Genomic DNA, 18026 nt, shown 5'->3' on the forward strand with positions numbered 1-18026 from the left:
TCTAAAAATATATACATTAATGTATCAAAATAAAGTTTTAGTGAATTAATAGCATTTTAAAATGTCACACCTTTTTTTATACTCACTCCTTGATGGTACAGAAAAAACGATTTTTATGATTATTTTTCAACATATTGGTTTTGCAGAAAAAAAGTGGAAAAGGATAAAAAGAAGTCTTCTAAGTTCTAAGTTATTTTTAGCCATCCTTTTTATGGAAGGAAAAACACTATTGTTATTAGCAAATTGTTAATATACACAATGTTAGCTAGGGGGTTAATCCTTCAATCATTAGTTTTGCAAAATCGAAAGCAGCTAATCGCTCATATGTAATTACAACATTTAATGTGTCAACCGTAAAAAGAATGATATCCTTACACGTTTCTTATAAAAAAAACCCCGAGAGTATGGGGTTAAATGAAGGTTCTAACCAGCGGGACAAAGAATCGCAATCACAAAATAGGTCTTTAAGAAGAAGTTTAAATTTTTGGCCAATTGCAATATGCATCCACGTTTTAAAAACACGCAAAAGTCAGTCAAGCATTAATGAATAATAAGGTCTTTAGTATTTTTATTGTCGTATTTGATAAGGCAACTCTTGACAATATATTTTACAGACCATTTGCTACTTATCCTTAAAACAGCCGCTCATAAGAAAACAAAATTTATATCCAGTGTAACATTCTCCAGCAACAGACAACAATTTTTATTTCGTTACTTCGTTAACTGTTTGGTTGCTCCGTTAACTGTTTGGTTGCTCCGTTAACTGTTTTGTTGCTCCGTTAACTGTTTCATTGCACCGTTAACTGTTTCATTGCACCGTTAACTGTTTTTTGCCCTGCTCCGTTACCTGTTTCGTCAATATTTATCGGCAAGAACTACTTCTCAATCAATTGTTTATTTGCAGGATGTTTATAAAAGTTGAATTTTGAATTAAATAATGACGGATTGATGATGATTTGTTTGTTTAGGTCGACAGAGATACTCGTAGTGAGGATGAAACTTCAGATGGGGAAGTAGAAACCGTGGCGTCCAACAACACATCCGCTAATTCTAAGAAAAAGAAATAAACATTTCCTCTATTCTGTTCTATAGACATGGAAAACACGCTTTTTTTGTTTTATATATATTTTGTGTTTTTTCAAGGCTTCGTGCTGTTTTATGAGTCAGGTCACTTCAATCGCAACGCCGATTTGAGGAACAGGTCAAATTTTATATTGGTATCGGTTGTTATTGTGCAGTGCTTCGACTTTCCATCGCTTCCCAAAAGTATACACTATAACTTAAGTCCCACTAGGCTCTGTTTTTCTCTAGGGTCACTTAAGCTGATTTTCCTGCTCGATACGCCATTGGTTTTGGAGAACTTCAATTTTATAATCACGTGGTTATGATTAATTTAATTTTTTAATTCAGTATAATTCGCTATATTTTTTTGACAGTTTACTGTTTATACATTTCTGCGATCTTTGGTTTTGGAAGTCACTATGAGCATTGAAACTAAAGAAATATTTCTGTATGTGTGTGTGGACAAGAGGGTGCGTGCCACAAAATATTTATGCAGATGCGTTATAATGTTATATGATTTACTTTTTTGTAGAAAGTTCAAACTTCCCAACTCCCTTATATTTGTTTGTGTAACTAGAAACTGAGAAAGAAAGTTAATTAATTGGATAATTTTTTAAAAAGTACTATCGCTGTACTAGTAAATAAGTAATTTTAATCAGTATATTTTCAAATGGTCGTACTTGAGATTATCCCAACTGATTTTATCTTTTTTTATTCGTTGCAAACAGGTGTTGCAATTGTTCTCTGAATTTTTTTATCATAAGAGCGTATTTGGGACTATGTTTCGTCAAAATGGGAAATCATTGGTTTCAGTAAGTAGTTTGCATGTTCTTTGTTTCTGTTTATCCACTTCGGACGTTAGTTACTTTGATCAGCAAACACCCTGTAACACTGCAACAATAAGCAAAATGTATAAATCGTTGTAGTACAAGGCGTACTTTTTTAAAAGAGAACTATTTCCATCGTTATTTCAAAAGAATTTTTAGTCTCCTTCTTATCAATGGGCCTCTTTTAATCCTATTTATTGGCTATTTTGCAAAACCATATTCTCGCAAAATTTATTGAACCTGTAAATTTGCGAAATTAAATTCGCGCGAAAAATTATTTCATTAAGGTAGATGATTTTTGACTGTATGTATGCTTTAGAACCTATCGCAAAAATTTTAGTAAAAAAAGCCTCGAAAATGAAAATATAAACGTGAAAACTTCCATATTGTTGAAAATTTTTTATTCAATTTGTTTGTTGTTCTATGTTTTTAACATTTACCATCTTTATAAAAGGTTTAATTATTTGAACCGTTTTTGTTTTTTTTAATTTGTGGAGTGCTGTGATACAATGTCATGCGCTGTTAATACGATGTTGATATATTAAAATAGATGATATTTCGTTCAGTATTGAAAATATTAAAGTGTATTAACTTCAGCATTTCCAATACTAAACTAAAATAAAAAGTGTGAATTATATTTAGTATAGATTGTCACATGGTGTTTTTTTTTCGACCCAATCAAAGTCGGTTCGAAGTCACGAAAATTTATGCCGACTTTCTTTGAGTGGATGTTTTTAGTGCGTGTCTCAATATATTTGTCCCAGAGAATGTAGCTTTATTTGTTAAAATTATAAAGTTCCTAGAAGCGTGTTTTTTATATGCGAACCGAGCTTTTAGCCGTTATAACGAATCAAAAACAAAATGCCTTAAGAACGAGGTTGACCTACTTTCAAAAACACGAAAAACGTAGCAGACCATAAGCGAGCGACAGATATGTACGCCCTGTTACGGCAAAACAGTTCATTTTAGGTCTTCAGTCCATGTTAAATTCAAACGTTTAAATTAGCTAGCTTTGACTTTCCACACTTATAAAAATTTCGAAACTCACTTGACAGTTTTGTAAAGAAATCCACAAAATTTGTTTAACTCATTCTGTGAAATAAGAAAAGCCAGTTGACTGCTTTAGCTACGAGAAGCTAATGACAGGATCTAGATTGTGTTTTTATGTAATCTGAAGTGACGATAACGTTGTTTTATATTTTAAAACTAAATGCAGACTAATATTGCGTCTCCGTGGAATATGTTGTCGCTTTAAAAAACATTTTGTGAGAGTTAATTATTCTTGATCATGCGGCAACTTTTAGTTTTATTTATAGCTTCGTGCGCAGGCTTTTAACATTGTTTCTTTTAAAAGCAAGGCTGTTGAGGTTTTATTTTCAACGCTCAATGCTGAATCATTCAGTGCAAGGTTTCTTGGCTTGACATATATCGCCTTCACTACGGAAATTGTTAAGCTCCTAGGATTTTTCTTCTGTTTTGTAGAAGAGAATGGGTGGAAGGGTGTAAAGAGAAGTTCACGGATTACGAGATATTTTGTTTCATCGGCATTTTAATTTTCAAAATATCACCCGAAGGTTCGCAAGTCGGAGCCGCAGGTAGTGTTTTATGATATGATATATTTACTATAAGGACTTCACAAGTTACAATTTTATCTACGAAGATATGTACAAGACCGTCACTATACACTCTCTTATAAACAATGGCAAATTTAAATAATCGCCGCTCTGGTCAAAGTCTAAATGAAATAAGGGATTGTTAAAAAATGAGTGTATCGAACAGTGTAAAATGATAAAGAAAATTGGATGGATAAAAATTACATAAATATCAAAATAAACAGAGATCATTTCCCACAGCTAACTAAACAACAACAACAAAAATAGTATTGTTACAAAACAATACTGCTGGTGCGAGTCGACAAATCAGTTATTTTGCAACAGGTAGTGTGTGAAGGTTTCCACATTAGACACCGGATCCCTGGTTGTCACATCGTCAAACATTCTTTGGTAGTTTGTGTCATTTTCATCAAATAGTAACTCGGCTGACTGTGAAAGTCCTTGGTTTCCTATCGAGGGTATTACAGGCGGAGGTGAGTATGGAACAGGTTCATGTGGAGAAGAAACAGGTCCCATAGCATTTATTTCCTGTAAAGCAAAACAAAGATGTTATCGCACTGATATGTCCTTTTAGAATTTTCTTGTTATGAGTTATTTCGAGGTGACAGATTAAACTGAATAAAGTATAAACAAACGGCAGCCGAAAAGGTTTCTCTGTTTACCTTATAACAACTTTCTTGTCGATGCAAATGCAAATTAATACGCAATTTCTATTAATTTGGTATAAATATTGACGGGTCGAAAAAAATTATATTTCTCGTGCGGGTAGTAATTAAGGCAAGCGGCGTAAAATATTATCGAATATCTCCACATAGTCACAGTTTTTCTGTTTAAAATGGTCGCGCGCAGCTTTATTTGAGCAATTTATTTGATGTTTACAAAACACACTGATAGACAAATGATAGAGCTTAACGCACGTACCATTTGATTGCTTGGTGTCACTGGCTGAGGCGAATTTGCGAATTGGTTCATAGTATTAATAGATGGAAGACTAGAAAAAAAAAACATCACAATACCAGTAAGAAATTACAGGCGTTTTTTATTTATCTCCAACGATCTGCAGTAACTTACATGCGAGCAATAATGCCGGCACCGACATAACCACCAGAGAAGGTATCAGGATTTGTTGGAACTAAATAAAAACATTACACGTAACAAACCATTCACAAAATAATCAATGATTGACTTCTCAATTTATTGGAAAAACAAGTTAAAAATCTGTGTTGAGAAACAATCAAGCATTTAACAGTATTAAAAGTCTGTGTGATTTTGTAGCAATAAGTAGCAGGATGAAGATAAGCTAAGTGAATGTCGGTTAAATTTAACCACTACAGCCTTCTCACTAACTATGCCACCTTTTCTGCCACCTTTTTAACAGTCAAAAATAAGTCACTGACTGTGACTTATTTTTTTAAATCTTTTTGTCTCAACAAATTTCGTGCAGGATTGTGAAATTCGAATAAACAGAAATACAACATATGGATTTGTTTTTCAGTCATTTTAGTTATTCTGAATAGTTAAAATGTATTTTCTTAACTTACCTTCAATTGAACGGAACCTGCCAAATGCTCGCTCCTTTGGGATATCCGGGAATAAATGGGTGAGTTCGGGTATATCGAATATCCTTGTGGAATAAATGTTGAAATACATAATAAATATTAAAAAAAACAGAAACAAAGAACAAACGAACGCTTAAAATACTCATCAGTATTAACTAACGAACGTTCAAGCTAACCTATCAGCTAGGCCTCTGATAGTGAAATCTTTCGTACTCCAGGGTTGCAAATACCAGATGTCTCTTCGGCCTACACAAAAAAATGATAAGAAAAGAGTGTCTTTTAAAATATTTTTAGGCAGTTAAACGTCTTTCTAATTCCTTCCAGCACAGCCAGCCATTACAGAGAAAGAAACACACAGCTAGTCAGCCATTACAGAGAAAGAAACACACAGCTAGCCAGCCATTACAGAGAAAGAAACACGCAGCTAGTTAGCCATTACAGAGAAAGAAACACACAGCTAGCCAGCCATTACAGAGAAAGAAACACACAGCTAGTCAGCCATTACAGAGAAAGAAACACATAGCTAGCCAGCCATTACAGAGAAAGAAACACATAGCTAGCCAGCCATTACAGAGAAAGAAACACACAGCTAGCCAGCCATTACAGAGAAAGAAACACACAGCTAGCCAGCCATTACAGAGAAAGAAACACTATTTATTTAGTTCTTTTGGTCTATAAAGCAGGGTACAAGCGATGCAAATAAAATATTACATATTTCACAAATGAGTTTGGAAAAATACGAAACAATAGCCTTAATGTTCTAAAAAAATCAATAGCTTGCCAACTAAGGACCTGTGAAGCAACGATCTTATTGGCACGAACTTAGACGCGAATTTCATTTGGAGATGGGGTGAAATGATTTTTGACATGTATTTAATTTGGCGAGGTATGAAAAAATTTAAATTTGGAGTTGGTTTAATTTGGCTGCCTTTTTTTAACATTATTTAATATTTTGAAATTTCTATGTTAAAACTAGAAAAACAAACTGCAATTGTTTTTGCCGATAGGACAATAAATCTTTTGAAAACGTGTTTGCCAATTTACATTTTAGAACAAAAGTATAAAAAAGCTATGTAAAGTTAGAGTTACTCTTGATAAAATAATCAATTTTTCAAAAATTGTTTTATGTATCATAGTTAAAAATTGTACTTACAATGTTAATAAAATATTTTCCAGGATGAAGAAAAAAATCGTTCTCTATTCATAAAAAATGTTTTAAAAAAATCAAATATCCGAGTGATCATTTTGAGTATTTTACTAACCGTTTCTTTCGCAACACCAAGCGATCGTGACAGCACCAAGTTCACCATCACTGAAGCGGATCAAGAAGGTGCCAGGAGGTTTCTCTAATAGCTTAGCATGTGCTGTTTGACGTGACATAAATTCTAGACATCTAAAGGAAAAAAAGACATGGCAGTGGACTGAGACGCAACGTAAAAGTCGAACAATCATTTCCGGCTGAGCACTCACTATCAAAAAAATAAATTCCAGGACTTTTCCAGGAGCTTTCCAGGAATTTTCTGACCTTTTCCCAAGAAGTTATTTCGTTCGACAGAAACGGAAATTCCAATGAAAAAAAAAAAAAAAGAACAAAAATTTAGATTTTGAAAAAAAAAAATTTCTAATAAGTTGTCAGGACCGCCCTGCGTTTAACTTTCTTTCAAAATGGCAATGCTGCAAAAAGATAACAAGCACATAGAAAAACCCAGAAATAGCGTTCTTACTGGTCCTTCCAATGATCTCTCAGGTTTTTTCTCACAACTTCAATTGCTCCGTGAAACCATTCCCAAAAAGTAAATGTACGACCTTTTAGAGGTTCCTGAATAGTAAATAAACTCATCGTTAACAAAAATTACTATCTCGAACACATCCAATCTAATACCACACCAGACTTTCTTAACATATAATCAGATTTATCCCGCAGTTAAATTTCAGGCTCAGTAGACAGTCGATCTCAGTAGACAGTCGATCTCAGTAGATAGTCGCTCCCGCTAGACAGTCGATCTCGACAGACAGTCGATCTCGGCAGACAGTCGATCTCGGCAGACAGTCGATCTCGGCAGACAGGCAATCTCGGTAGACAATCGATTTATTTAAAACATGTAGTTTAAGTTTCTAAGATGTTCTGTTCAGGTCACACAACTACACACAAACTATTGAAAATTCAAAAAAGTTCTATAAAACATTTAGAGGTAGATAATTAACAGAGAAAGAAAACAAACACTCACTTTGTTGAATAAAGCCCAAGGTACTTTGCTATCCGACGTGATATGGTCATGATCTTAAAAAAGAGGTATCGTTCAGTTACTTCACAAGAAATACTCAGCCAGGTGTGATGACATGTGTTAGTGCGACTGTTTTAAAAGGCGGATAGAAAAAATATGTCTCCGTGTGCAAGTACTTTAAAAAAAAAGAGGAAAAACGTTATAACAGAATTAATAAAATCAGCAGTTAACCTAGGTAATCCTAGGTTAACTGCTGTTGTTGGGAAACACGTAATTAAAATAAGTTTCCAATTAATCTCATGTGAGAAGGGTTTCGAAAAAAATACAAGTAAACCACCGAAATCAGCGTGAATGAAAAAGAGAACAGGATTGTGTCAATGGGTTTGAAGCAAAGCTTACCTATTACATTGGAGGAAATTTTCTCCCTTAAATACAGTAGGTGCTCATAATGTAATTCATGTTCGGTAGTCATCATCCATCGCGCATTCAGAGCAACTGACATTTCTTTCCACGCGACTTCCTCGGGAACGTCAAAGGGCTCTCGATCCTAAGAAAATGAAACAAAAGCATGATGAAAACACCTCCTATTTTGAACATAGATCACAGAAATTGGCAGTATCGGTCGAGTAGGAAGTAGAGTTGTTATATGTTAGATGCAATGATGACAAAAAAGGCGATCAAGAAATGTTAGGCCTAAATCAGGAGACATTGAATAATTGGTTAACCTAATACTTAACATTTAATATCAAGTTAAACGGTTTAGAGACTAGATTCTTTTTCGTTGGGGTTTTTAGCACGGCACAGTTTTAGCAAGCTTACAAATGTAATTAAACAGATTGGAAATCCAAAAGTAGAAGTTAACACTCAACCTCGCTACGGAAAAGAAACTCCGGGCATGAACTTGATTTACACTAAGTATTTAAGAAAAGTACAGATAAACACAAACATAAAATTTTCACTCAAAAAACTCCCCAAAATGTGATTATATAAGTGGAAATCATTGAAGAATATTGTTTCCCTGAAAGCTTCAGCAATTCGCCGCAGACATACTGTTGTTCGAAGAAAACAACATTTATTTTCAAAACTTTTAAAGTGTACCATTCCAGGTGTGAAAATTTAGTGACTTTTAATAATTTTTAGTTAGCTTTAACACAAACAATATTTGGTATGACGTCATGCCTGTTGTCACCATTACTTATTGATAAACAGGTGGGTGGGAATAAAATAGACTTTTTTTCAAAGCATAACCTTTATCGCCATTTCTAGAGTACACATTCTAGTTTGCAACTTTTTATTTCAAAGATTACTTCCGCTGTTTTAGTAATTTTTACGTGTAGAAAAATATGATGCCGTCATTTTAAATTGGGTGACATCATTCTAATCTATTTAGTCTCAATTGTATCCAAGCGAGCTAACAAACAATTAACCAACTACCATCCGCCCATTCCCGCCTTATAAGAGCTTCCTTAAAAAGTGCAACCAAACTCATGCACATTGCCTTGTCAGAATCTGAAATCTATTTTCTTCACAGAAGAGAAGAGTTATTAAAATGGTGTTGGCAAGAAAACACCAATGCCAGATATTTCGTTTCATATATAGAGGAAAAAGTAAAGCTACTTACAGGGCTTGAAAACATGTTGTCCCAGATAATAGTAGCCTCCGAGTTAGGACCTTGGTTGCCATGAACAACAACAACAACAGGAACAGACATGCACTATAGGTATAATAAAATTGTGGAATGTATAACACCAAAGGTTTGTGTAGAATCCAAGCAACAAATTTTATTTTCCAACCAGTAATCTGACCATCGGGCAGCAAGTTAAAATGACAGTACTACAAGAATTCATACCAGAACAGGTAATTCATCCCCACTGATATTAAGTTTAGCAGAAAATACCAAAGCACTTTTCGCCTCCAGCACAGACTGAAAAAGAATGCAGTAACATGCAATATTATTTAAATTCACTTCATCAAAATTGAAACTGATTTTAACTAGAAGGATAATTAACAACAACTAAATCCTTGTAAACAGATAACTGGTCTAATTGTAAACAGATAACTCGTCTAACTTGACGTTCGGAGACTTTCTTTCAAGTAAAAATACAAGCTTATAGTAAATATACCCGTATACGTCATCTCTCTGTCTGTCACGCGAAATATTAACTTAGCTGCGCAAGTAGCGAGACTGAGGCAATGCGGTAAAAAAAGGACGGGCGAACCCGTGGATTGTTTCACGGGCAACCGACTAGTTAAATATATATTTTCAATGATCCATACGGATAATGCAACTAAAACACAGACCTCTTGACCTTTTCTGTCTTGCCTTTTTATCTTTTTCAGTTGCTAGAAAAGAAGAGAGAGAAACAAGTGTGAAATACATTGTGTGGCAGCTGATGTGTACTGATATGTAATGTGATGCTGATGTGTAATTTATTGCTAGTCACGGAGATTCTCACGAATTGCGATAACCCTACAAATGCTACTGCAACATTGCTATCATGGAAGGTATATTGTACAAACACCTCAGAACGTGTTGAAAAGCGTCTTAGCTACAAACACACAGAATGTAAAAATAGAATTTAAGATACCAAAAAAACAACAGTAAAGAAGTGAAAAGTTTTTAAAGAGCATAACTTTACCAAGTTTTTAAATTCAGCTTGCAAAGTCGTTCTGTCTTTATTGTGTTCCATAACCTAAAATAATCTGCAATTTATAAGACATCAGTATTAAATATGAAAAATATTCCTTGGTTTATTCATAGGATTACACCTAACAGCAACCCATCTTGATTGGCAAATATTTAAACGAACAGCGATTTCTACGTAATTTTAACATATTTTACGTTGTATTTCTAAGAGCAATAAATCTTTGATTTAAATGTCTGTAATATTACAGTAATTAGTATGTCATTGGATTACCAAAAGGAAAGAATGACCAATCATCAATTATTTACAGTAACTATACATTAAAGTTGAACTTACACATTTTTCATTTAATATATCACCACAAGTTCCAATCTCTCTACAACATAAAAAAAGAAAACTTCTTGAAAATTCTAGAATTTCACATCAAAAAGAAAATTGTTTTTACGACGACCTTAAAATTGGCCAGATATCACCAAGAGAGGGTAACAAATATTAACAGCAACAATAATAATATAATATATTAAATGAATTCTGAACGTACTCAAGTTTTTTGCCTTGCACTAAATCTTTGCACTGCTTTTCGCTGAAACAAAAACAAGTAAATATGACCAACAACAACAACAAGACCAGCAACAAAAACGACGACAACGACGAAAACAACAATGAACAAGTTGTATAGCATTTTTTATAAAAAAGAAGGAGAATATTTAATACCTTAAAATAGATACAGTCACTTCTGGACAATTCATCTGCAAATTTAGCTTTGAGCCAACAAGTAATCTACAGAGAGTTAGAGATAAAATTAGTTGAGCAAAAGAGTTAAAAACCAAGTTATCAGGAAGAATTCGTTTTACCTTACAGAAGCTTGAAACTTAGTTTGCGTTTTAAGAACTTGTGGTGGCTGTTTGTCTACAATGAAGGATCTACAAACAGAAAAAAAGAAAATACAAATTTGCTAAAAAACACACTTTTAAACATTATTGTGAAAGATACTGGCTTCAGCAATTTTTTCTGTATTGTTGAAATGCGTCAGTAATTAAACCATTGGAAGTTACATTTTACAAAGTTTATATTTACTGTATGAAGAAACAAAATGCATACCTCATGATAAGTGTTGTAAGATTGGTTACAACGTCTTTCAGCAGTTTTTCGATTTGTTCTTTTTCAATGCCATATTTCGTGATTGGAAGCGTATCAAAAAGCAGTTTGTACTAAAAGTATAATAAGCGGTAACAATTATGATAAACAAATATTACAGAAAAATGTAAAAAAACAAAACTAAAATTTTTACCACTCTCAAAATCCCCTTCCCATTCTACCACTCTCAAAATCCCCTTTAGAATATATATTTTGGCACCTACTCACCTGGGCAGCTAACGAATAAAAATGCCACAAGATGTCTGTCAAGTTTTCAAACCTGCAAAAAAAATATTCTTAAATTTAAGAATGTCTGCTCTGGACATCAGGGTGAGGTTTCAGATTTAACACAATAGGTTTATTATTTAGAACAAAAGAAATATGAGAATGACCACCTTCGACTTGTGGTACAGTAATAAAGGCAGAAAAGTCGAATATTTTAATTTCAAAGCTTTATTTTGATGACATAAAACCAAATAATATAATTGACCATTTTATAATCTCGGACATTAATACCCGTAGTCTGTCTTTTCAAAATGGCTGCGCACAGCTTCACTTCGAATTACCTCACGGTAATTCATTTTGCCGACGAGTGAACCCGTGAATTTTTCCACAGTTTCACAGCTAGTATAATTTATTGACGGATAGAGTGCAACATGTTTCAACGAAGATTATCTCTGTTGAAGAGATTAGTAATACCTACAGTGGCGAAATAAAAAATTTTTTCTTAGCGTTTAATATACTCTTAACCTTTAGCACTTGACTTGTTTTTATGTTTGGGATGTAACTTTTGAAATATGCTTAGCATTACCATTCCTGAATCTCATCTAATGCACCAGGCTTGGGAGCACCACTTAATGACTTCTGTTGCATCATCCTCCATCTTAGCAATTCTTCCACGATACGAGATCCAACCACTTCGATTTGTTGTTGAATGTTTATCAGACTAGTAATGATGTTCTGAAAAGATTGTAAATACCTGTAGATTTATGATAGGAGGTCCGATCGGGGTGAGCTATTCTAAGTAGGAAATTGACACACAAATGTGCCATGATGAAACTTTAAAATTAAACCGCCACCAGCGTGCGTCGCTAACATACTACCGCACGTACTGTAGGAACGAATTATGCTAGACAACATGGTAGCAATGCACAAAGTAACTCTACTTCAATTTACACTTTTTTCAAAAAAAATTAAAAAACAACACCAACCAACAAATTAGTTTACTTTACTAGCTTGTTCTTGGCAAAATCTCTTGACTAGTTCAAACTTGTAAGCTTAAAATTAGCGACATTTCCTCAATTTTTCGGTATGCCGCCCTTTATTTGTAACAAAAGTCTAGGTGTATTAAAATTGTTGTCACGAAATCAATAACAACTTTAAAACAGACAATTTAAAATTTTTATTTTATTTGATTTTCCCTGTGCATTCTTGATCTTCAGGCTTTAAAACATCACCTTTTATGGTCCTTTATTCATGTCGATATTTATACCTCTCTATCTTTTAAAAGCTGTTCTGCCTTCCCACGTAAGACGCTTTCAATCTCCTGTTTTCTTTTCAACATCATCTGCGTCTGCAAGAAATCGAAACGAAAAAGAAGGTAAAAACGTCTCAAATTCTTCTGAACTGACAGTAAATTACTCATTTAATGCATTTATCACTGCATTGATGGGAGCATTTACACCAGTTTGTTCTTGGTGATAACAGAAAGTATTATTACTGTTACTAATTTTTGTTTTTTCAAGGGGTTCCTTATTAAGAATAAACAGCAGGAGATCAACGATTAGTTATACTGAAAGAGAACTACTTTGTTAATCACTACCATACTGCCTGGCAGTGAGCGGGATTCGATCCGCGGTCCCCATAACTGGGAGCCGCACACGAACCCACTACACCACGGGCGGCAATATGTTAGTGATGAACTCAGATAGTTTATCCGGATGGTGTGTATACATAGGTGAATATTTATCATAGCACATCCCGCTCACTGCCAGGCAGTATGGTAGTGATGAACAAAGTAGTTCTCTTTCAGTATGACTTACACGCATTATACTCGCCCGTCATGATCAGAGGTCTGATCGGGGTGAAGCATTCTCTGTTGAGAATGAAATACGGATGTGCTATGATAAATATTCACCTATGCAACGATTAGTTGTTTATAAATATAAACATGATTTTCTATGAAATCACTGATATCGTACATTTTAGACGCACTTCAGCAACGCTAAAGAACATGTTTAAAAATGACAAAGGCGTTCCAGTCAAACATGGTCATCTGAAGCTAACAACATTCTGATTCAAATAGAATATAAAAAAAACCCAAAAAAAACAGAGAGATAATTTAGATAATTTGTTGAAACACTCACATAAATTTATAAAAAACCAATCTATGCACTTAAAAATGAGATGACACCATTTCTTTTAGCTCGTGGTAAACATACATTCAGAGTGCGCCTTTTAAGTCTACTTAGCAAATAACGTTTTATAACAGATATTTACCTGCTGTTCTCGTTGACCTGTCAAAGCTTGGTTCTTCAACTGTTGAATGTCATCTGAAACAAGAAAAAGATATTAAATAAACGCCATTGATACAAATATATAACTCATTGACTATTGTCGGAATTAAGCACTTTTGATTAGCAAAATCTAATTGGTACTAAATTTCGCGATATTATAAAAGATGTTATGCATTTTATAATTGTGTTTTAAAAACTAACTATGAATTAAAAACGAAGGCTTTTTCTTCGTATGGATGAAATTGTGCGATTAAAAACGAAAAAACAAAAAAAAAAAAAAAAAAAACAGTTAACATCTTGTTATGCCCTTGCTTCAACAATACCAACGTCTAAAAGGTAGACCAAAATAATTCACAAATCTATGGACAGATCTTTTGCGACAGGTTTTAAACCAAACTTTAAAACGTGACCACAAATAAGAGCAAGACATATTTCACATGCTTATTAAAATTCTAAGTATGACTTCATGTTTTGGAGCCACGGTTAAGCTTAAATATCAGATGCAAGAAAAAATAGCTTTACTTTCTACTTTGCACACATCTTGATACTGTAAGATAAAGTCTTCTTGGCGGTTTCGATATTCCTTAACATAACTATCAAGGTCCTAGGAAACAACACACACAGTTACAAATCTTAATACCCTTGAAAGTTGATCGTAATTTTATTAGAGAATAAATTTTTCTTACCATGACTCGACTTTTTAACTCGTGCAATGTTTGTCGAATATCGGGTTGAATAGCAGGTGGTGGTGGAAGTACTTGATCAACCATTACATTGTTTACTGGAGTCAATGTCACTGAGCTCTAAATACACAGAGTTTTAAACACAAATTTTTTCTTGGTTTCAAGAGTGACTTAGAAATTAAAGGAGTATCAAAAGGGAAAAATCAGATTTAATTTTTCTATCCTACACTAAATATTCACATGATCTCCTTGTCTTTTAGAGAGACAGGGTAGCCATTTTGACAGTTGACAGTTCGTAAAATAAATTTACCATACACAGGAACCTTGGAAAATAATTGGGAATGGTCTAAGGCAAAAAATGTGTATGATCAAGCCTCTGACATAAACCACGAAGAGAACCAATAACTTTAGCTCCATTTATTAGAAAAACATTAACAAAATGGCAAAGAACACAGTATAATAAATGAGGGTGCACATCGCATTTTTTATGTCAAATTTAGTGATTATTATACCCCACGAAACACATAATACCTGGAACTAGTTCTAGTTCATCAACTGATAAACTCCAAGTAAATTTAAATACCTACCATTGATTTCAAAGCAAGAAGTTGTTGCTCTTCATTTAGAATGTCACGAACAGTTGCCACAAACAGTTCTGGTTTTCCACCATAAGTATCCTACAGTACAAAGAGTTGCTACACTCTCCCCCAAACCTATTCTAAACTGCTTCAGCGTTGGTGGAGAAAAACACTTACTACAAATTGTTTTCTTATATCGTACAGTCTCATCTGATTCATTAGATCATCGTGAGGCTGAAATGAGACGAGTTTAATGCTTCATCGATATATGTAATATGGGCGTGTGGCTAGATGGTTTTGGGGGTTGCTTGGTAAAGCACGAGGTTCTTGCTCCAGTCTGCATGATGAGCAAGTGCAAAGTATAAAAAACCTAATTTTGACCTTGATCTTCAAGGTAAAATAGTTTAACTAATGTTCTTGCAAGATCGCATCAGTACTCTGTTAATTGTTTAGGCTCAGTGTAGTGCAGTAAGAATTTTCGACCATAGACAATATCCGATTAATTTTATTTTATGTAAAAAACATAAACATTCGAATTTATATTTATTTGAGAGACAGTTCTTGAAAAAGGTGCAAATATGCACCGTCGCAATCTTTGTAATTTCTATGTTTATTCTTAGCTAAGTAAATAATTCTTAGAAATTGCAGAATATATCAACTTAGAGATGTATTCTCAGGAATTTTATTCGATTCGATGTTCCGGCTTCGTAAAAGACAGTATTCCAATAATCTACACCCGGCAACAGCGTTATGAATAATTTCTGCTGGAATATTTATTAAAAATAAGTTGTTTGGGTGGTTTTTAGTGCTATGTTTAGGCTCCTTAAAAAAGTCCAAAACTATATGATGTAACAAATATATTTAACGTCATATAGAAAAATTACAAAAATTATATTCAGTTTCTTAGTAGCAGATACCATTTTCTTCCTTTTAAAGACCAATCTACTGTATTAAAAAACGCAAAAAATATTTTTAATTTTTTTAAATATCGTTCAAATTTATGTGCCAATTTATGAGCAAAAATGCTATTTTTGCATTATTCTTTGGGGAATATCGAATATTTTTAATATTTTTATCATCCGTATTTTGTATATTCTAAACATTTTTAAAAGTTTTAAATAAAACCAAACTATAATCCTCTACAAACAAGACAGCACTTACACGAGTGTTACATTTTTCCCAAAGGGAAGCGAAATTGCCTCCATTGACTGTTTACATAATATACCCCCCCCCCCCCCCCCCTCCCGACATAACAAAAGGAATAGCCAACAATCGTTTTTATAAATATTTTAAAGAAGCTCAATGTAGGGAAGTAATTTTACATAGATATATTTCGCGGAACTCATTTTTGCTATTTGTAAATTAGGTACTGCAAAGCGCAAATTGCAATAATACGTCTAAAAAAGTAGGCAAGGTACGGACTTACAGTGAACGAGGAATATAATTAAAAGAATTTACCTTTGCGCATAGATCATCTAGCTTTTTCAGCAAGGTGTCAAGAAGCTCCTGTGTTCGTATTACATTGGTGTGGCTTTTTTCATCAAAATTCCTTGGAAAACAAAAAAGGCATCTTTCAGAGTTTCAATTTTATTCGCACTGGCATGATTTTAAACTGTCGACAATATGGCAACAAAACAATACAATACATTTTTGGTGAATGAAGAAGATTTGTTATCTGAAAGTATTTTATACTGTCATGCTTTAGAAAATAATTTCAGTAAAATCGTTGATAAGAAAGCAAGTTCAACAGAAAGAAAAGGACAAGTATGATTGTAATTTTGTTTGAAGAATGGAAGGTGAATCCACCAAGTGAAAAAGGGATTAAACTACTGAAACATATGATAGCATGAGGAAAAAATCAGACATTGATGTACTACAGTTTGGATTAACATCTAGTAGTGACATTGGATAGAGTCTCAATTTATTAGGTACCATGATAAAATGTAGATTTTACCAGTTGCTAATGAAAGTGGTTAGCTATTTGCAAGAACAGATACACTGCGGTAACAATAACGTACGAGTTTACAATTATTCTGAAAGGATCACCAATAAAATAGAGAGAGACGTAATCTTCTTTCAATAATATTGTGCAAATTTGTAGGCTATGTACCTGCTTGGAAGAACAACTTAGATGGGTAAAACAAAAGAAATAGTGAGTGGAGGTAACAAGAGACATATATATGCAGAAAACGAACACCTGTGAACTTTATTTTCAGTAATGAGCTTTTTTGCAGTAACTGGGGTACACAAACAGTGTTATTGGATTAAGAATAGGGCATGGGATGTACCTCGTTTAAGTGTAGGTGTACTAAATTTCTACTATCATATAAAAAGTATCTAAAAAAACTGATGATACTGATTGTGATATTGTACATTATTTTTCAGTAAAAGGATCTTCTTAGGTAGTAAAAGAACAAAGATTACAATTCTGATTGTAAACCTGGTTCATCTTTGAAAGTAAGAATGTGCTATTCTTAAAGCTATACGAGTTACAGTCACACTATCAACATTCCTGTGACTAGATAACACCGTCCTAATCCTACAATCAGTAAAGCATTGGTGGAAAATTTCCTCACCAACATTACTTACTTTCACAGATCAAAGACGTTTTAGCATACTAACTTGCAAAGTACGGAAGAATTTGCAAAAGTTTTCGACCGAAACATCCACTTAAATAAATTCAAGCAATTGTTTCTCAAAATGTGTCGCTTACTTAATATTGTTGAAATATTAAAAAGAATTTAAGTGCCATGAAAAAATATGCACGTGCACTCACACAAATCTTGTATTAAAGGCAGTGAAATATGAACTACATTACCAGTTTTGTTCTTCAAACCAATCAGCGAAATTTCCCCTGACTTCCCATGGGAAATTCCTTTTCATATACAACTCTTGTAACTTAGAAAGATAATCTTCGCCAAGAGATCGTAGATCATTCCAGATACCCATTTTTTAGCAGCTTTTGTTACCTGCAAAACTAATATTTATATGCTAGAAATATAAGAAGTAAAATAACATTTATTCGATATGTAACCATGAAGACCCTACAGGCTTTTTCAGGAAGATTCAGCTGTAGACGATTTTTTTTACATAGGCAACTCGTTTATACACAACTGAACTGGATTTGAAAAATTATTAAGCAATTCAGTTTTGTATAAATATATAAGCACAAATAATTTAT

General features: G+C 33.5%; 2 protein-coding genes across 3 annotated transcripts in view; one reads left to right on the forward strand and one right to left on the reverse strand.

Moving 5' to 3' along the window:
• LOC130621496 (ceramide synthase 5-like) overlaps positions 1–2694 on the forward strand; it is a 90258-nt gene extending 87564 nt beyond the window's left edge. For both annotated transcript variants that reach the window (XM_057436792.1, XM_057436791.1), the window contains exon 9: positions 969–2694. In XM_057436792.1, the coding sequence (XP_057292775.1) occupies positions 969–1067 (99 nt within the window). In that variant the 3' untranslated portion in view covers positions 1068–2694. The remainder of the gene's footprint in view (positions 1–968) is intronic.
• Positions 2695–3420: 726 nt separating this feature from the next.
• On the reverse strand, positions 3421–17855 carry LOC130621486 (signal transducer and activator of transcription 5B-like). Its single transcript, XM_057436776.1, has 28 exons — positions 17664–17855; positions 16304–16394; positions 15023–15079; positions 14855–14944; positions 14271–14387; positions 14107–14188; positions 13568–13620; positions 12561–12641; positions 11880–12028; positions 11297–11348; positions 11033–11142; positions 10786–10854; positions 10646–10711; positions 10473–10514; positions 10268–10307; positions 9926–9979; positions 9588–9629; positions 9136–9210; positions 8908–9000; positions 7686–7833; positions 7290–7342; positions 6786–6880; positions 6324–6454; positions 5238–5307; positions 5044–5126; positions 4574–4634; positions 4424–4493; positions 3421–4030 (listed from the first exon to the last, which is right to left on the reverse strand). Exons 1-28 carry the CDS (start codon positions 17792–17794, stop codon positions 3809–3811), a joined length of 2427 nt encoding a protein of 808 aa, XP_057292759.1. The 5' UTR covers positions 17795–17855; the 3' UTR covers positions 3421–3808.
• Positions 17856–18026: the final 171 nt, after the last annotated feature.

Source organism: Hydractinia symbiolongicarpus, chromosome 12 (assembly GCF_029227915.1).
Source record: "Hydractinia symbiolongicarpus strain clone_291-10 chromosome 12, HSymV2.1, whole genome shotgun sequence".
NCBI classification, from domain to species: domain Eukaryota; kingdom Metazoa; phylum Cnidaria; class Hydrozoa; order Anthoathecata; family Hydractiniidae; genus Hydractinia; species Hydractinia symbiolongicarpus.